This window comes from Lagenorhynchus albirostris, chromosome 13, assembly GCF_949774975.1.
Source record: "Lagenorhynchus albirostris chromosome 13, mLagAlb1.1, whole genome shotgun sequence".
Taxonomy (NCBI): domain Eukaryota; kingdom Metazoa; phylum Chordata; class Mammalia; order Artiodactyla; family Delphinidae; genus Lagenorhynchus; species Lagenorhynchus albirostris.
In genome coordinates this window covers 4,474,747-4,495,967 of record NC_083107.1, presented here as the reverse complement: position 1 = coordinate 4,495,967, position 21,221 = coordinate 4,474,747, and the positions used below count along the sequence as shown (strand labels likewise).

General features: G+C 42.9%; 1 protein-coding gene across 1 annotated transcript in view; it reads left to right on the top strand.

The window, feature by feature from the left end:
• Window positions 1-21,221, top strand: part of SLC9A2 (solute carrier family 9 member A2) — an 86,657-nt gene that overhangs the window by 15,363 nt on the left and 50,073 nt on the right. The window contains exon 2 of the mRNA XM_060168702.1: window positions 18,609-19,072. Within this exon, the coding sequence (XP_060024685.1) occupies window positions 18,609-19,072 (464 nt within the window). The remainder of the gene's footprint in view (window positions 1-18,608; window positions 19,073-21,221) is intronic.

Genomic DNA, 21,221 nt, shown 5'->3' with positions numbered 1-21,221 from the left:
CTGGGATAGATTTTAAAGTGATATCGGAGGGTTCTAGACATTCCGTGAGGCACAAGGTGGGGGGCTGTATCAATGGGTTGTTTATCTTGCCACGTGTTCACTGGGCTCACCGCCCTGGTTCAGCCTCTTTAACAGCCAGGAGAACTTTGCTCGTGACTGGCCTGCCCCGGATTGATCGGGGCAGCAGAAGCCTGGGAGGCCCCTGGGCCTGTCTGCTGGGCCCCAGGACCCCGTGGACCGAGGGATCCAGTGCCAGGAGCATCTTCCCAGCCACCCTAGTCCTACTCAGAGCCTGGTTCCTCCCAAACACCTCCATGGGTGGGACCAAAGAACTCTGTCATTTGAAGGGAGAGCTTGTTATTTTTTCGATTTGTGACTTTTCTTGAAATCCAGAGAGATATAGTCTCCCTGCTCCATATGTATGTATATGTGTGTGTGTGTGTCTGTGTGTGTGTGTGTGTGTGTGTGTGTATATATATATAAAGCAGCATCTCCAGCTGCCTCTGCCTTTTGCCCCAGCAGATGTGTCCTTTTGTGACAGGAAACTCTCCGTCAGCTTTGGATACAGTATCTTACATGAAGCACCGTGAACCTGAAGGGCTTCATGGATGACTCTGTGTGTGTGTGTGTGTGTGTGTGTGTGTCCTTGTCTGTGTGTGTTATGCACACTGCCACACAGGCACACGCACACACACAACTTTTAAGTCTGTCATGAGGCTGCCAGTTAAAAACTAAATATGAAATTTCTAGCTATGGATGTTTGCAGAGTCTACTCAGCAAAAATACTTTTCCTACTCATTAGATACAGGCTAATTCTTTGCGCCCAACTTCTTATACAGAGGAATATATAATACTGGGAATTGATCTCATCTGACTGATGGCCCAGGAATAGAAATGACGAGTCTGAGATTGAAGGATGGGTTTAGTGCAGGTGGTGATGAGACCAGGCGTGAGTCAAATCCGTGCCCAGCCCTGGCTCCAGGATTGGATCAGGATCTGACCTGCCTCCGGTGGACAGGAAACTCCCAGGCCAGTGGCAGTGTACCCTCAGATGTTATGTCCGCCTGCAGAAGTGAACGTCACCACCTCCATGCGCTGGCCGGCACGTGTCAGAGAACTCAGCCCATTGGCAGAAACCAGCCCAGCAGGGACAGGGAGGCCTCTGGCCCCTCACTCACTTGCTTAAGAGATGGGAAGCCACATGTTTAATTCAGGGAATCTCAGTTCCTGAGCTGGGATCTCATTGGCACAGCTGAGACTTGAAGTCAGGAGTCTAAAAAGACTAGTGAGGAGAAATAGAATGGAAGGTTCCCCAGTCTCCACTACAGTCTTAGTAGCACCTGAAGATTGGCTTTTGGACTTGAGGTCTAGACAGGTAGCACACGGAGTGGGCCTAGTGGTGCGTGAGCAGGTCCCATGAGATGCTTGTAGCGGGGCCAGGGTCGGGGAAGCAGGCAGGAGAGCTGGAGGACCAACCCTTGTCCTGGCTAAAGCTGGTTGCCCCCCTACACACATTGATATGGAGCGGGGGACAGAGGGCCCAATCTGCTGATTTTTTCAAGATAAACCAGACAAGAGAATTTGTATGTGCAAACTCTGTTTCCATATATTAGCTCAATATTTAAAAACACCAGATGAACACAACAAAACAGGCCTGCTGGCCATGACGGCCTGTGACCTGCCAGTTTGCTAACTCTGGTCCAGACTTTTTTTTTTTTTTTTTGCGGTACGCGGGCCTCTCACTGTTGTGGCCTCTCCCGTTGCGGAGCACAGGCTCCGGATGCACAGGCTCAGTGGCCATGGCTCATGGGCCCAGATGCTCCGTGGCATGTGGGATCCTCCCGGACCGGGGCACGAACCCGTGTCCCCTGCATCGGCAGGCGGACTCCCAACCACTGCGCCACCAGGGAAGCCCTCTGGTCCGGACATTTTCATGTTATTTGAAATTTTGCTTCTCGGATTTATACCTGGTTATACTGAAGGCAGCAGAGTCTGTTGTTTGGGACACTTACGCACTCAGGATCACTTGGAATTTGTTACATAGTCCACTTAATAATAATCAAAATAAGTGCCATTCTCAGAGTGGGATCATGTTACGAAAAGAGAAATAAGTACATACAAATGGTGACATACTCTTACCGTTGATAAAAATGCGAAGGCTGTTATGGAATATCTAAGTGAGAGGCTTTCACGTTTTACACCTTGTATAAGGATCCCAGGTGTGGAAACAGCGCTGGGATGGCTGTTAGGAGGCTGGCGGGTCCTTCTCACGTTGCCTCTGATGTTCAGTTGAATCACACAGCAGCTTCATCATCTGTGAAAGGTAAATTCTGTGGGTAAATCAAATGTCACCCTGATAGTTATTCGTACCCTAAGTGAAAGTGTCACTTACCCTTGAGAAAACTTCCTTGTTTTGTCAGTTTAAATAAGAATATCTGTTACTTACATGTGGAATCTAAAATACGACACAAACGAACATAACTGTGAAAACAGAAACAGACTCACGGACATAGAGGACAGACTTGTGGTTGCTGAGGGGGAGGGGGAGGGGGAGGGGGAGGGATGGAGTGGGAGTTTGGGGTTAGCAGATGCAAACTATTATATATGGGATGGGTAAACAAGATCCCTGTAGCACAGGGAACTATATTCAATATCCTGTGATAAACCGTAAAGGAAAAGCATATGAAAAAGAATGTGTATATGTATAACTGAATCACTTTGCTATACAGCAGTAATTAACACAACATTGTAAATCAACTATACAGCAATAAAATTAAAAAAAAAAAAGAATATCTGGTCTTAGAGTCTCAGTAGATTCTCAGGTCCCATGTAAGCACTTTCCTTTAAAATATTTTGATGAATAAAATAAGTGAATTTAACAGTTTTCAAATATAATTAAAACAATATTGTAACTCTTCTTGTGCCCTTGTTCACTGATGATTATTTTGAATAAACCCATGGAAATATTGATATGATAAACATACGTGCAGCAGTAGATTGTTATATCATGTTAATATGTTATAATTTCCTCACCCATTTCCCTTTTTCTGATGTCTTACTGTGATCATTTTTGTAAAAATTACTTTTTTTACCCTTTGAATTGCAGAAAAATTCTTTTTTGCTTCTTATTTTTGAACAGCTCAGACTTTGCACATTTTATATCACTGCTCCTAGAGTTGCCTTTCAAAGGCCGAGTTCAGAGGCTGGGGATCAGCTGACCAGTTAATATTTGGGGTGATATGCATGGCGACAGTGCCTATCAGCAGACATCAATTTTAGCAACATCATCTCTTCAAGCTTATTTGTTTAGCAGTGCTTATGCAGTTCTGTCAATATTTCATTTTACTTTGCCATAATTATTTAATAAAAATGAGTAGGAAAGTGAAAAATGAAAGTGAAGATTTTTTTCCATGGCAGTAAAATATATATAACATAAAACTGACCATTTTAAGTGTACAGTTCAGCAATATTAAGTACATTCACAGTGTTGTGCAACCATCACCACTATCAATTTCCAGAACTTTTGCATCTGCTCAAGCAGAAACTCTGCCCATTAAACAGTAAGTCCCCACGCCCCTCCTGCCAATCCCAGGTAACCTCTACTCTGCTTTCTATCTCCGTGAATTTGACTGCTTTAGGTATTTGACAGAAGTAGAATCATGCAATATTTGTTCTTTTGTGTTTGGTTAAAGTGAATATTTTACTTTTATAGTGTAGTTCTTACAACCTTATCAAAATTGAGACAAAGGTGCAAATGGCGAGCAGTGATAAAAGCATAAACCTTTAGTGTAATCAGATATAAACCAGTTGGCTATGCATTCCATTGGGAAACAAAAGAACAAACTTAGAGATTAAAGAAGACAGCTAGAAAAGTTGGAAGTAGGAAAGCGAGGGACTATGATAAAAGGTGAGGCACACAGTTTTTAGCTTTCAGGAATCGGAACCTCCACAGAGAACACATGCAGCTCATCCCTTTTCCCTGTGTGTCTCTCTGTAGATGTGGAGTAAGATCCCCGGAAAAGAGCCAGATCAAAGGCAGGGTCAAGTGCTCTAGTGCAAGAAACCGCTTCTCAAGACTGGCATGGTGTTACTGAGGGCAGAGAGCCCCGTGGGCCAACACTGTCCTCTCGAAACACTTCGTCAATGTCTTGATTGAAAAGTGTACCTGTTTCTTCATATCCTTGACCATGTCGGGTGTTACTCCTTCCCACTAGTTCGGGGGTAAATCCAGGCTGTGGACGACAAGGCCAGGACTGGTCGTTCTCACCCTCTCTCTTGGATTTTTCTGGCAGTACCTCCTATGGACCACAGTCATGTCCACTCCAGAGAGTTTTGCATGTGCTGTTCCCGCTGCCGTGGGAGACCCTTCCACCCCTCTTGTCTTGGACAATTCCTGTTCCTCTTCATTTCTCAGGCGAAACTTTGTTTCCTTAAGGAGCCCCTCCCCCATGGGGCAGACAAGATAAGGGGCCCCAGGGACTTTCCCAAAGTGACCTCATTAACATAACAAAAGACACAGGAAATACCAAGGGTTTTAGGAGCTCTGTGCCAGGAACTGAGGGTCAAAGACCAAAAACGTATTTCTTATTTTAAAATACAGTGTTTGCGGGGCTTCCGTGCTGGCGCAGTGGTTGAGAGTCCGCCTGCCGATGCAGGGGACGCGGGTTCGTGCCCCGGTCCGGGAAAGTCCCACATGCCGCGGAGCGGCTGGGCCCGTGAGCCGTGGCCGCTGAGCCTGCGCGTCCGGAGCCTGTGCTCCGCAACGGGAGAGGCCACAACAGTGAGAGGCCCGTGTACCGCAAATAAATAAATAAATAAAATACAGTATTTGCAATACTCATAAAGGATATTGGTCTTTGGCTTTCCTTTTTGTCCTGTCTTTGGTTTTGATATTAGGGTAGTACTGACTTCATAAGATGAATTGGGAAATCTTTCCTCCTCTGTTTATTGGAAGAGATCGTATAGAATTGGTGTTGTTTTGTAGAATTCACTAGTGAAACCATCTGAGCCAGGAGATTTTTTTCTTTTGATAGTTTTAAATTACAAATTCAATTTATTTTACAGGGCTGTTCAACTGATCTCCTTCATTTTGGGTGAGTTGTGGTTGTTTGTGTTTTTTAGGGAATTGGTCCATTTCATCTAAGGTGTCATATGTGTGTGTAGAGTTGTCCATAGTATTCCTTTGCCATCCTTTTGATGTCCGCCCGCTCTGTAGTGGTACCCTTTTAAATTCCCAATGTTGACAATTTTTGTCTTCTCTTATCTTGGTAGTCTTTCTGGAGGTTTGTCGATTTCATCACCCTTTGAGAAGATCCAGCTTTTTATGCCACTGATTTCTTTTTTTTCTATTTTTCTGTTTTCGATTTCACTGATATCTGCTCTTATCTTTAGTTTCCTTCTTTCGGATTCTTTTGGGTTTGTTTTGCTCTTCTTTTTCTAGGTTCCTGAAGTGGAAGATTAGATTATTGATGTGAGACTTTTCCTCTTGTCTAATGAATGCATTAGTGCTATCCATTTCTCTCTCAGTGCTATTTTAGCTGTGTCCCACCTTTTGCTATGTTGCGTTTTCATTTTCATCCGGTTCAATTTTTTGATTTCCCTTGAGACTTCCTCTTTGACCCATGGATTTTTTTGAATAGTATGATTGAGATGTAATTTACATAGCATGTATTTCACCCATTTAAAACGTACAACCTGATGGTCTTCAGTATATTCACAGACGTGCAACCATCACTACAATCAAATTTAGAATATTTTCACCACTCCCAAAAGAAATTCCGTATATTTTAGCTATGCCTGGGCCATTTCCCCATCCTGCCCCAGCCCTAGGAAGTCCCTAACCTACCTTGTCTCTGTAGATTTGCCTGTTCTGGACATGTCCTATAAATGGAATCATACAGTATGTGGTTTTTTTGTGACTCTGTCTTTCACTTAGCACATTTTCAGGTTCATCCTTGAGGTAGCATGTGACAGTATGCCATCCTTTTTATGGCCAAATCAGCTTCCATTGTACGGTTTTACCACATTTTGTTTATCCATTTGTCAGTTGATGGGCGTTTGGGTTGTTTTCGCCTTTTGGCTATTAGGAATAATGCTGCTATGGATGTCTGTGTACAGGTTTTTATGTGGCCAGGTTTTCATTTCTTCGGGATATATACCTAATAGTGAATTTCCTAGGTCAAGTGATAAGTCTTTAACTTTTTGAGGAGCTGCCAGACTGTTCTCCAAAATGGCTGCACGCTTCATATTCTCACCAGCCCATGAGGGTTCTGATTTCTCCAAATCCACAAAAACATTTGTGATTATCTGTCTTTTTGATTACAGCCATCCTAGTGGGTGTGAAGACCCATAGATTATCTAGAAGTTGAGAGATTTTCCTGTTTTCTGTATGTGAACTGATTTCCAGTTTGACTCTGTGAGATCAGAGAATGTACTCTGTATGATTTCAGTTCTTTGAACTTTGTTGAGATTTGTTTTTATGGCCGAGGAAATGTTCTATCTTGGTATATAATCTGTGGATTCTTGGAAAGAATGTGTATTCTGCTGTTGTTGGTTGGAGTCTTCTATAGAATTAGATCCTGTTCGTTGCTGATCTACTTATTTATTTTACCAATTATTGAAAGAGGAGGTGTTGAAGTTTTTAACTGTAATTATGTATTTGCCTATTTCTCCTTTCAATTCTATCAGTTTTTTTTCATATATTTTATAGTTCTGTTATTTGGTGCATACACATTTGGGCTTGCCATATTTTCGTGGTGGATTGGCCCTTTTATAATTATTTAAGGTCCCTCCCTGTCTCTGGTAATTTTCTTTGCTCTGAAGCTTACTTTATTGGATATTAATATAGCCAATCACACTTTCTTTTGATTAATATTTTAATGATGTAACTTTTTCCATTCTTTAATTTTCAACCTGCTTATATCATTGTATAGAGGTGACATGTTTTTAGACAACATATAGTTGGATCATGCTTTGTAATCCATTCTACTAACAGCTGTCTTTTAATTGATGCATTTAGACACTTTACATTTTTTTGTAACTATTGGTGTGTTTGTGGTGTTCGGGTTTAAATCTGCCACTTTTTCTTTTGTTTTCTGTTTTCTCCCTGTTTTTCATTTCTCTGTTTCCTTTGCCTGTGGGTTACTTGAACACTTTTCAGAACTCCATTTTCATTTATCAGTAGTGTTTTTGAGGGTATCTCTTTGTATAGCAGTTTTAGTGTTTCTTCCAAGTATTACATCATCAGTATGTGTATATGTATGTGTGTGTGTGTATATATATATATACCCTCATGTGCTAGTTACATACATATATATATGTAACTTATGGCAGTTTACTCATGTGGTCATTTACCAGTGTGAGTGAAATAAAGAAACCTTTCCTCCCTTTATGTTTTTTTACCTTCTCCCACTTATAATATGGTCGTCTTAAAAACATTTTCTCTATGTACATTGAGAACCACATCAAACAGCGTTGTAATTTTGGCTTCAGTGGCCAAGCTTAATTTAGAAAATTCAAGGGAAGAAAGAAAATGTATTGAATTTCTTGTATTTTTACTTTTTTTCTTAATTCCTCATGTTCCAAGATTCCATTGCTTTCCATACTGAGAATTTCCTTTAGCCATTATTTTGGGGCAGGTCTGCTGGCAACAAATTTTCTTAGTTTTCCTTCAAATGAGAATGTTTTGATTTCTTCTTCATTACTGAAGGCTGTTTTTGCTGGGTATAGAATTCTGGGTTGGCAGTTCTTTTTTTTCCTGCATGTGAACAATGTTGTGTCACTTATAGCCCCCATGATTTTCGAAGAGAAATCTGCTAAAATTCTATTTTCTCATCTGTAGATAAGGTGTCCTTTCTCTATCTGCTATCAAGATTTTTTTCTTTTTCTGTATTTTCAAAAGTTTGAGTATAGCTCGTCTGGATGTGGATTTCTTTGTGCTTATCCTTCTTGGGGCTCATTCATATTCTTCATTCTGTAGGTTTATATTTTTTGCAAAATTTTGGAAGTTTTTAGCCATTATTTCTTGAGTACTTTTCCAGCCCCACCCTCTTTCTTTTCTCTTTCTGGGACTCTGATGACATGAATGTTAGATCTTTCACTATAATTTTACAGGTCCCTCACGTTCTAAGCCTGTTTTGTCTCTGTCATTCAGATTGGTTAATTTCTACCATTCTGTCTTCTAATTTAGTAATTCTTTCCTGTTTACTAATTCATACTTCCAGTTTACTAATATTCTGCTGTTGAGCCAATACAATTGAATTTTTTAAAAAATAAATTTATTTATTTATTTTTGGCTGTGTTGGATCTTCATTGCTGTGCACAGGCTTTCTCTAGTTGCAGTGAGCAGGGGCTACTCTTCATTGTGGTGCATGGGCTTCTCATTGTGGTGGCTTCTCTTGTCACAGAGCACAGGCTCTAGGCACACGGGCTTCAGTAGTTGTGATGTGCGGGCTCAGTAGTTGTGACTTGCAGGCTCTAGAGAACCAGCTCAGTAGTTGTGGTGCATGGGCTTAGTTGCTCCATGGCACGTGGGATCTTTCCGGACCAGGGCTCGAACCCGTGTCCCCTGCATTGGCCGGTGGATTCTTAACCACCGCGCCACCAGGGAAGTCCTACAATTGAATTTTTAATTTCAGTTGTATTCTTCAGTCCTAAAACTTCCATAGGGTTTTTCTTTGTAGCTTCTGTTTCTTTACTCAGGTTTTAAATTTCTTTGCTCAGGCTTCCTATTTTTTTATTTGTTTCAAGTATGCTGGTAATTGCTCATGAAACATTTTTATCATGGCAGTGTTAAAATTTCTGTTAGATAAATCTAACATCTCTGTCATCATGATGGTGATATCTATTGTGTTTTTATCATTCAGTTTGACATCTTCTTGATTCCTGGTAGGATGAGTGGTTTTCTATTAGAACATGGACATTTGGGGTATTATGTTATGAGACCATGGGTCTTATTTATACCTTCTGTTTTAGGTGACTTCTTATGATACCACTCTGGGGGGGTGGTGGGAAGAGCTGCCATATCATTACTTACAGTGGGATAGATTTTCAAGTTCTCCACTTTGTCTCCCTTGCCCACCGAGGGTCTGCTCGTTACTGCTATATGGTGATGGCCGTCCCTGGTCCTTACTAGGTCTGCACTGACACCTTGGCTGAGATGGGGTAGGAGTGCCTCCTTGCTGCTCTCCTGGTGGCCTCCACTGACAGCCAGGGGAGTGGTGTCCTCATTACCATCCGGTGGAAGAGGATGTCCTGACTTGCCACCAGGCCACCTCTGGTCCACCTCAGTGAGGAGGATGTGGGGTACCTCATCAATGCAAATTCCAGGTCCCCCACGTAGTGTTCACAGGCACTGTGGGGGAGGGGGTGCTCATTTCTACCCGGTGGTGGAAAAAGTCCCACCGCCCTACTTTTTCCTTTCTGACACACCCTAGTAGGGAGGCTGGGGTGTTCCTTACAGTCTAGGAAGGGCGGGATCTAGAATCTCTGCTCGGTCTTTGCTCTGTGGGTTTGGCTGGAATAGAGCAGTTATTATCGAGAAGTATTACGTGTTGTGAGGCTGCCTCTTTCCTGGTCCGTTGTCTGGATGGAGTGGGCTTTGTTGGGGCTCTTGTTCTCAGCACCCATGGGCATTTCCAGGTCGCTGGCTTCTTCAGCTCCAAGTCTGGGATATTGGAGGCAAAAAGGAAGCACAGGGAACTCCCTGCTGTATTGTTCTTCAGATCGCGAGGTGCCTAGCCGTCCTCCTTCGTCTCTCCATCTTTCAGAGTCTCCTTGTGCTTGTTTTGTACATGATACCTAGGCTTTTTAAGTGTCCTAAGTGGGAGGAATAGAGAAGAATACATACTCCATCTTCCCAGAAGCAACAGTTGGATTTTTGTTTTTTTAATCTTCATTTTCTTACTTTTTTTTTTGCAGACTTTACAAAGGTGAATTCAGGCATACCTGGCTTTTATCTTAAAATTCTTTACTTTTTGGCCACTGATTATAATATATCACTTCTTTGTAAGTGAGATGATTGCAGCATAGGATTTTTCTTGTTTTCATAGATTTTTAAAATTTTAAAGTCTTTGATCTATATGGAATTTTCTACAGTTGTAGAAGCAAAAAAGAAACGTGTGTGTACGGGTGTGTGTATTTATGTGTGTGTGTGATTTCTCTTAGTTATGACCTCTGATACCTCTGATTAAATTATGCTTTCTTTCCCCATTGTTGTACCACTGTTTGACATTATTTGGACTTGCTGTTTCACCCCGTTGTCCATTATGGGCTTAATAAGAACACAGGGCAGTATTTTTGACAGTGGGGTGTTATTCAATTAATATAACATTGAGTATTGTTTTTTATTGTTTTTAATGAAAGTAGTATATGTATGGTATTAAAAAATTTTTTAAGTTATCCTAAAGAGCTTATAACAAATAACAGTTCCGCCAGTTCCTTAAGCCTAGACCTGCTTTTCAGAGGTAAGTGCTTTTAATTTCCTGACGAGTTTTTTGTTGCTGTATCAGTTTTAGCCGATATCTCTCAGTTCCCATTTTCAAAAATGAGTATATTAAGAACTTTCTCTCTTCCATCCAGTTTTGACCAGATATACCTTTATTTTTATATTTTCAAGGTTGGTAAGATTTACATTCTGGCCTGTAACCATAGTTAACGTCTTTCATCTCTAAGCTGATACTGAAAGTTGAAAACTAATAAAGAGCATTTACAACGTTTTTTTTTTAAAAAAAAAGAAGTAGCAGCTCATTGCTCATCTATGATATTCTATAGAAATCGTCTGCCATTTCTTCTAGCTAGATCTTGCTGTCAACTTGTTAAGCTCCCTTGGGTGTCTTCCAAGGAGATTCTGATTGGCATTTGCAATCTCAATTTTTCTCCCCTGAAATCTCCTCTCTCCCTGTTCTCATCTCAGTAAATAACCCCACTCTGTACCCAGATGTTTGAGCCGAAAGCCTTGGATTCACCTTTGATGCAGCTGTCTCAACGAAAGAAAACACACTCCCTGTTTTTCTCTCTTCACTCACAGAAGGCTTCTGGGCACCAAAACGTGCGTGGGTTTTCCACACCACGTAGTTCTCATCCTCTGTGGACTGTAGCTGGGTGTCCTGAAGTTCAGTTCAGTTCTGATATTATCCCCCTGGACTTGGCATCAGATCCCACTCATCCTGGGCTCAGTCTCACAACACCGCCCCCATTGCTGCTGCCATCTGTGAGTCCCAGGTGGTCACCTGTGCTTCTTACTGGCTGACTATAAACTGGGGTTCTCACGATGCCTTCCATGGGCTCAATAAGTTGCTAGCACAGCTCACAGAACTCAGGGAAACAGTTATGTTGACTGGGTTATTGTATAAGAAAGGATACGGATGAACAGCTAGATAGAGAGATACATGGAGTAAGGTCTGGAAGGGTCTTGAGTTCAGGAGCTTCTGTCCCTGTGCAGTTGGCATGTACCACCTTCCCAGTGGGTAGATTTGTTCATCAACCCAGGAGCTCTCTGAACCCCATAGTTGAGGGGCTTTTATTGAGGTTCCATCACGTGGGCCAGATCGATTAGTAAGGCCACCGCCAGTGGTGGGGGAGGGGTGGAGCTGAACATTCCAAGCTTCTACTCATAGTTGGTCTTTCTGGTAACGTATCCAGGAGCCTACCAAGATTAGAGCAAAAGATGCTCCTATCACCCAGAAAATTCCAAGGAAGTTAAGAACTCTGTGTTGAGACTTGAAGGCAAAGACCAAATAGTAGAACAAAAGAGGCTCTTAGCACCTTTATCACTTAGGGAGTTAGCAAGGTTTTAGGAGCTCTGTCCAGGAGCTGGGGATGAAGAACAAAATAGCTTTTTTTTTTTTTTAATTATATCACAGTATCATACTCACATCCCTCATCCAGGCCAGCAACACATTCTGTTGGAGCAACTCTCAAAATATATCCAGCATCCAACCTCTCCTCACTCTCCCCACCACGTTCATGAAAGCCACCATCGTCTCTTTCCCATGTTGCTGGAAGATTCTTGACTAGTCTTCCTGCTTCTCTTCTTCCGCAGCAGCCAGAATGACCCTGTAAAACCGTGAATCTGATCGTGACACTCGTCTGTTCAGAAACCTGTGGTGGCCCCCTGTTGGTCTCAGAGAATGTCCAGAGTCTTTCCCGTGGTGACAGGCTTGGCACGCTCTGGCATTTTGCTGCCTCTCTTTCATCATTTCCTACCACGTTCTCCTTACTTCCCGTGCTCCAGCTGCAGTAGTCACCTCGCTCAGGGTGCTCCCAACTCAGGGCCCTTGTTCCTCTCTGTTTTAGAAAGTTCCTCCACCATGTCCCACACCCTCACTTCATGTAGGGTTTTGTTCAGATGTCATCCATCAAAGAGGCTTTCCCTGCCCACACTGATGTCAGATTCTACCCCGTCCTGCCCTCCTGGATACTCTCACCCTTCTCTGCCTTTCTTTGTAGTGTTCATCAGCACCTGTCAACTGTGTATTTATTGTTTGATTTATATATTTTATTGCCCATCACTGAAGCCTTCCAGTGAAAAAAACTTCCTTTTATTCACCACTACATCCCTAGTGCTTTGATATGGTACCCAGCGCATAGTGGGGTCTCCATAAATGTCTATTGTATTAAAAAAAAGATGGAATGAGATGCATACTTTTTATTGCTTGCTTTTTCCCTGTCATATATAATGCTGCAATGTAGTTTTTTCTTTTGTTATATGTAACTGGTATTTTCTGTTTTTCATTGCTAGATAGTAGGATTCTGTCATTAACCCCTCCTTGTGCTGAGTGGCTCTCCTTACAGACAGGACTTTATGAGATCATGTATAGATCCCTTTGGAGTTTGGGCTGTTCTTACACTTTTCAGTCGCATGTTTGCATCAACTTTTTATTTATTTCTACCGATGGTTAATCACATACATCTGGTTTAAAACTCTAACTGGACGGCCTTGACCCTCTCATTTCCAAAGTCTGGTCTCTGGTTTCTTGGGAAGAGCTTGTCCGCTCCATGTGTGGAAGACAAGGATGGTTTGAGACACCCTCACTGGCTCCCCCTCCCCTTGCCCACAGAACAAAGGCAGGTTTTGAAGGATCAGCTCTCCAGGCCTTCTACAGTGGCTGCTGCCTGTTTGATGGCCCCTCTCCGTTGACCTGCCCTATACGCTTCATGTTCAGGCCAGCCCTGCCACCCTGTGCTCAGGATGCCCAGCCTTTCCTGCTGTCTTCCTTGTGCTTCATCCCCTCCGAATGGAAATATCCACATCCAGCTATCTCAATGCCACCTGTTCCAGTTCCTTCTTGAATTTCCTCATCTGAATTAATTTCCCTCCTCTCCTTACTTCCCTGGTACTTATTATACCTCTTCTTTTATAGCATGTATCACTTTCTATCTTGTACTATAATTACTTACAGTCTTATCTTATGTGCCAATATAAGCTCACTGAAGACATGGCCCATTTGTGATCCATCTTTGGGCCCCTCAGAGTCTTATACAGGGAAGGTACTCAACAAATACCCTCTTAAGGGTTTAACTCTGCTTGTTCCTTCTCAGGTTCTTCATGGAAAGACTAAACACGTATTGGTTTTCTCTTTTTTGTAAGTGGTCAAGTCATTTGGAAAAATTAAATACCATCTAAGTTCTGCTTTGGGATAATCCCAACAAAATTTTCATGTTTCCTTTATAATTTCATATTTTTCAATTAATCTATTATTATAAGTCCTTTGCAGATCTAATAAGTGGAGCATTTTTAAGACCTCTATCTTCACAGTTGTGCTACTTTTTGATGGAGAGAAATTAGATGTATGTTTCAATCCCAGCATGTGACTAAGTGTTGTGAGAAATCCATATTCACAGGTTAATGTTACTGACATAGAGCAGTTAATTCTGCTCTATTTACTGACTTCTATTCTTTTTATGTATTTATTTGCTTAGCTTTTTATTAGTTGCTTGTATTATTTATTTACTCAATTTGATTCTACTTATTTTTAGAGTTAAATTTTCTTACTTGGTCTTTGTTGACTAGAGTTATCATGCAGTGATAGTTTGTTTTTATGTATCTGATCAGAGTGGTATTTCTTACTATTTTCTCTCTGCCTCCGTCAATTGCATGTTGCAATTCAATTTTTTTTTTTTTTTTTTTTGCAGTACGTGGGCCTCTCACTGTTGTGGCCTCTGTATATTTGATTACTATGTGAATTGGGATACATAAAGTCAGCATTTTTAGACTTGAACACACTTGTTTATTTCTCTTAAAAACAAGTTTAATGTATTCCATAAATATTTACCTTTTGTTCCCCAACCAAATAGGCATAACTTTCTGAATATTCTTTAATTTAAATCCACAGTTTCCCAGAGTTGCTTCAAGAAGCACCAGCCGGGGAAGCTAGTTCTGGGTCTCACAGCCACAATGGCTGCCCTCACTGACCTTGTCCCCAGGGGTACTTGTCCCCTACTTAACACGGGCTTGGCAAACATTTGTGGATCTAATAAATACCATTATTTTTTTAGGCTCTCTTAAAACATGGAGCATGAGTTAGAACATGTGTGTCTGTATTCACCTCCAGTGAGGAGTTTCTCAACTGAAGGTGTTTCTCTCTTCTTACCTCTGCAGGTTTCCATTGCCCTTGCTGTCGTGCTGCTGGTTAATCAGAACTGTATTTTTTGGGAGACATTTTGTATTTTGTTGTTGGTGGTGGTGGTGGTGGAGGGGTGGTTTTCTCTGATGCAGATTTTTACATTGTTGCTCTTTTATAGATCCTACTGTCTGGAAGCTTCCTGTGTTATTGTTCACTTTGCTTTCTTTCCAGAATTTAACACATGGATTATTTTATGTGTAATGAGAAACTATAGTGAATTAATTGCATTGCACTCAGTTATACCTAGATCTTTAGTTTTTAAGTTCAGTTCATTCCAACACTTAATATGCAAAGAGAAATGAAGATAGAGCCACTCGACTATGTATTTGGTATGAGATCCTAATTCTGTTCCCTTTCCCACGAAGTGAATTTCTGTTGCAATTAAAATAAAATAAATTTTAAAGCATCCATCCTCACAGACTTTTATGTTCCAGAAATAAAAAGTGAATGACACAAGTACAATGCCCCAGACAGTCTAAATAGAAGTTAGCAGGAAATATAAGGTACAAACTGAACCAGGGTAAGTAAACCACAGCCCAGGGGCCAGAGAGGGCCCCCAGCATGGTTCTATATGGTCTGTGGGTCAAGAATGGCTTTGACATTTTTAAACGGTTAAACAAAATCAAAACAAGAATGATATTTGGTGACATATAAAATTGTACTCTAGTTTCAATGCCCATAAATAAACTTTGATCGGAATACACCCACACCGTTGCATTTAGATATTAACTCTGGCTACTTTTGTACTATAATAGCAAAGTATGGCCTGCAAGCTGAAAGCGTTTACTATCAGGCCCTTTACAGAAAAGAAGTTAACTGACCCCTGGACTAAATAGTAGATAATCATCAAAAAGTTTTCTCCCGATAACTGATGTATTTGTCAATACTATTAGGTAGGATAATGACCCTGGTCTATTCAAGTTCGTTTTCTCTTCAAGAAATACTTGGTTGTGGCCAGGGGAGCCATAAATATATGCACATGTGTAAATGCTGATTTATTTGTTTTATTCTGTGAACAGTGAAATTTAAGAAGCCTTTATTTTGTTTGGTTTTGCCTAACTGCTTTGCTAGGAGGTTTGACTCCTGTGGTTGGTGCAAGAATAGACACTTCCGCACGGAACCGTTTTTGCCAGGAGGGAGGGTTATAAAATTCAGCGTCTCTGATTATGTTCCCCAAAAAGCACTGGACTCAGATCTCTTGTGACTACGCTTCATCTCATCCCTTCTTGCCTGTGGAACAACTGGGCAGATTCAGTAACTGCTGTCCTATTTCAAGCAAGGGTCACACAGAGCGGTGCTGAATGGCCTAAGCATTCGGAAAAGAAAGGCGAACAGCCTTTTCTAAATATAAACACCTGTTTTCTTAAACAAGTGCGCTTGGCCTGTTGCCGCTCTCCTCTGATTTTGGCGACCACGGGATTTTCCCCTGCTCCCTCCCCTTCCTCCAGGCCTCCGTTAGCCCTCCATCCTGGTGGCCCTTCTGTCTGACTGCATCCTGGTTTCCCGCTCACCTGGGATCCTGGTCAGGATCAGTCACGTGGCAAGCACGGCGGCTGTGGTCCCTCCCCGTGATGCATTTAAGCAGGCAGGGTTTCTTCCTTTCTCCCACCTACCTGGTCTCCCACGCTCCGTTCTTAGGAGTAAGGATCTCCTTTCAACACAGTGAAGGACGGCACCCCCGTGTGAGAGCACAGGGTACCAAGGCTGGGTGGCAGAACAGGAAAGAAAAAGGCAGAAGAGGAAGCAGGAGCCCGCCAAAGCAGGCTTTGTCCAGTTTCCAGTTGGTCTGCAGAGATCCTGTTCCTTGCTTCTGGGCATTTCTTGAGAACCGTTTTCTCTTGCTTTTTCAAGTAGAAGAGAGACAGAAAACAAAATGTCCGGGCATACGTGACATTGCAGGCCAGTGGTTAGTTACTGTTACCACTCTTTATGGGAAAGGTGTGTGTGTCCCCATTTCACAGCTGAGCACACCTGGCCTGGGCCTGGTGGGAATGCCTCCGAGGCCACACGCAGGGAGGCGGGGAGCTGGATTCCAAGCCAGGGGGCAGCTGTTATGGCCCAGGGCACACAGGGCGCCCTCAGATTGGCCCTTTGTGCTCTGCATTCCACCAAGGAACAGATTGCACTGGACCCCAGGGGGCCGGGGAGGCTGTACCAGGACATCCTTATCTTACAGGGTAAGTTGCTATAGAAGCAGGAGTCAGTGTGCGGACGGGTTGCAAAGATGTGGTTTTCAGTGGACATATTTTTTTTTTGCGGTACGCGGGCCTCTCACTGCTGTGGCCTCTCCCGTTGCGGAGCACAGGCTCCGGGCGTGCAGGCTCAGCGGCCATGGCTCACGGGCCCAGCCGCTCCGCGGCATGAGGGATCTTCCCGGACCGGGGTACGAACCCGCGTCCCCTGCATCGGCAGGCGGACTCTCAACCACTGCGCCACCAGGGAAGCCCTGTGGACATATTTTTTTAACTTCTTTGTTTAACACAGAGAGGTCAACAGGCCAGAGGGTCAGGGGTCCGGCGTGGCTGCATCAGCTGAATGCATTTATTCCCCAATGATGATTGGAGTCTGCTGTAACATGAGTAAGAAAATAATCCAAGCTAGAGGGATGAGTTGAATACCCAATATAAAGATGTTCGCTTTATTACTTAGAAATTAATTCTTAAAGAAATTTAAAATTTCTTCAAATTATGTTACATTTTGGGGGGCCACACATATTTCATGCTGTGACTTCAGTATGGTTTGTAGGCTTCTAAGGGTTTACTTGTTAAACCTGCGGTGATTGTAAGTTTCTAAGGACTTCCTCTGTCATTTTAATACCGTCTTCCTATAATTCAGATAATTTCCATTTGCTGCTTTAATTCTAAAAGGTATGAAATGCCTTCAGGATGGCCCGCTGTTGCCTTGCCAATAAGGGCTGGCCTCACGTAAGCCCTGCCAAGTGACCTCCGTGTGTGAAGTTGCTTCCTGTGTTGCCCACATGCTGGTACCACCCGCATTTCCCTCCCGTTTCCCTGCTACGGGCCGTCCCCTAACATGGTGTCTGCATTGAAGCCACACTGGGCTCCACCATGAATTAGGAAAAGGTGTTTTCTTCCATTCCTTCACTTCTTAGAAGACTCTTCCTGCCTTCTCTATGTGATTAATGCAAGATGCTGCCTCATGCATGCCATTCTCAGCAGATTTCCTCTTCTCTGTTCCCTTAGTGATTGACTGGGGCTTTACCATATGATGCCTTATACTAGAGTAAGTCGTAAACACATCTGTTCCTGCCTTGATTAGAAACTCTATGACATTGGAGATCATGGCGTGTTTATATGCTTCACTTTTCGGTAGTTATCTGATGGACCTTTGATGTTGATTTGGTTGTCTCCGAAGGAGCAGACATCTGAAAATTAAACGTATTCAGCGTTCCAAATGAAGGAATCTGAAATTAGAAATGTTGATATCCAGCAAGTTACAAACTCTTCTCAATACCAGAGGAGACAGCGGTGATCCAAAACCTGGCCTGTGATCTGGCCACGTTGGCATGACCCCGTATCTTTTTGGACCTCAGTTTCCACTTAAATTAAAAAAGGGTGAAAATGCCTCCTTGCCTTACTCCTTCGGGTTTTTATGAGGATGAAATGGTTTGGGACATCTGAAAATGTGTTGGGAATCACAAGATTGCTTCAAATGTAAAATTGCGTTGTCTTCTTTAAGAAAACAGGCATTTAGATAAAAGCTGTGCTGTTTAGGTATCGTGTTCCTATAGTATTCCACTTCTGATTTAAATTGAAATGTGTACCTGAATGTGCTTTGTGAATAGTTTTAAGGGGATCATCTGGCTTTTGCATCGTAATATCTAAAGCCCGTGTATAGCCAATTACGTTGACCTTGGGAGATTTTGAAACAGGACCTATTGGTTCTGTCAGAGAGAACCAGTTTGCCTTTTCCACAATTCTCACGTAACCCAAATTTCGTCTTTATTTATTTTTTCTTTCACAGGCTTCCATCTGTATCACAAATTACCCACCATAGTGCCTGAGAGCTGCCTTCTCATCATGGTTGGACTTCTGCTGGGTGGGATTATTTTCGGAGTGGATGAGAAATCCCCCCCGGCCATGAAGACGGATGTGTTTTTCCTGTACCTCCTCCCCCCCATCGTGCTGGACGCGGGCTATTTCATGCCCACCCGCCCGTTCTTTGAGAACATCGGCACCATCTTCTGGTACGCCGTGGTCGGGACGCTTTGGAATTCCATTGGCATCGGGGTGTCTCTGTTTGGGATCTGCCAGATCGAAGCCTTCGGCCTGAGTGACATCACTTTGCTCCAGAATCTGCTCTTCGGCAGCCTAATCTCGGCTGTGGACCCCGTGGCCGTGCTCGCTGTCTTCGAGAATATCCACGTCAACGAGCAGCTCTACATCCTGGTCTTTGGGGAGTCCCTGCTGAACGACGCCGTGACAGTGGTGAGTGACGGTTCACACGACATCGCTCCGCCGGGCCGGGGCCGCCACCCACCGGCCGCCGAGGGGAGACCCTGTCTGCAGATGAGGCAGCTGAGCGGTCCCCAGCCCTGTGCTGGGAAGGGCCCCTCACTTGGTTCAAGGCTCTGTTCTCGCTGTCTTAAAGTTCTCAGTCAATTTATTATTTGTTATTTATCTGTGATTCTGCAAAGGGCCCCTCACTTCATTTTGCCTGGATCCTGCCAGCTACGTGGCTGGTCCCTGCTTGTACGGCTTTGCTGCTGCCAGAGAAGCGTCACAGTGACTGTGACCTGTGTATCCCTGGGGGTTTCTCACTGTGACGGCTTCAACAGTGATGGTTTTTGATCCGAATTCAAAGGACTCAAGGTCCCAGCGTTCTTTGTGGGAAGTGCTGCCCTCAGGATGTGGCGTGTATAGTACGGGTGAAAGGATCACGCCCACTGAGTGCTGTTCTCCCTCTGGGGAGGGTGTATTTTTAATTTCCAGATCGGAGGCAGATTTTTCGTCACACAACTCACTTCTTCTTGCTCAGCCAGCAGACTCTGGGTCCTCACCATTTCCCCATAAATGGGTATTTATTCAGAAAATGCAAATTATTTTTAATTCTCACTAATTGCCGCATAATTAGAGTCAGAGGCTGTCATGAGCTTAACATTAGGAGGATTGAACTGCTTCCTGAGCTCAGGGGAGAAGCCTCTCCCCGCACCCACACGGCTGTCCAGACCTTCTCCACCAGCCAAGGACACTCAGGTGACCTTGGGCTGGTTAACCAGTCGGTGGGCACTGGTGATGCTGTTTTAGGTTAGCCAGGATTCTGTAGTAGTGATGGTGATAGGAATGGTAGCGAATGCGTACCTTGTGCTCCGAGTTTCATAACAGCCTATGAAATAGGTATTCTTCCCATTCTGCAAATAAGAAAATTGAAGGAAATGTGAAGTAAAGTGTATTTAAGTAACTTAAGTAATTTATATTATCCCCTCTGTTAGTTAGTTCCTATTACTAAAATGGTATTCCTGATTCATTTAAAAGTTAACATAGATTTCAAGAAAAAAAAGAGTCAATTCACTTCAGTTTCAGTGTGTATGTGTTACTTAAGGAACGCCTGATGAGGGTCCTTCCTTCGAAGTTGGAGAGAGGATTCTTTTTGTAATTTGTCACTTTTTTTAATTTTCATTTTTGAAAAATTTATTTATTTGGCTGTGCCGTGTCTTAGTTGCGGCACACAGGATCTTCGTTGCAGCCTGCGGGCTTCTCTCTGTTGTGGCTCGCAGGCTTCAGAGCGTGCGGGCTCAGTAGTTGTGGCACGCGGGCTTAGTTGCCCCACAGCATGTGGGATCTTAATTCCCCCACCAGGGATCGAACATATGTCCCCTGCACTGGAAGGCGGATTCTTAACCACTGGACCACCAGGGCAAGTCCCCGAGAAGCTTCTTTGAATGATGTCTTTTCCAGTATGTGTAATGTCCTGTGTGTAGGTCATGGGGCATCTCATCCTCATCCAAAGATAGATTACTGTGATCAGCTTCAGAAACAAGCTTAGAATATCCTTTTAATAATTCAGTTAAACGTTACAATAATGTGACACACAAAAAACGAGTTAACATAGAAACCAACATTATTCTCTGTTAGCCTGTATTCAGACCCCTGACCTGAATAAAATATCACCTTTAAGGATGTTCGTTAACTCCATGTGGATATTATTACATAAAAATAATTTACTGATAAGGAAATGCCATTTTTTAGTATAGCTAAGAGCTATTTTGAGACTGCAGTTACCTCACTCAAGTAACAAAATCCACTTCATTTATTCCATTATTCATTAACGGTACTTAGTCATTAACTCACCAGTATTAAATTTTAACTGGGAAACTGCCATAACAATGAAGATGTTTTATAACTCGTTCTCTTTTCCGGAGGCATGAAGTTTTCCATTGTGACTAATGTTTGATATGTACATTTTTACCTTGGTTCTAGGGAGACTGTGGGAATTTCAGTGTGGGAATCTTGGGTCTATTTAGGGTATAGGAAACATTACAAAGAAATAATAGCACCCTGCTGCATTCCTCCTAGGGCAAGGTAGCAACATCAGGTCAGTTTCAGAAGGACCTGCTGTGTCTTTGCACTGCTTTCC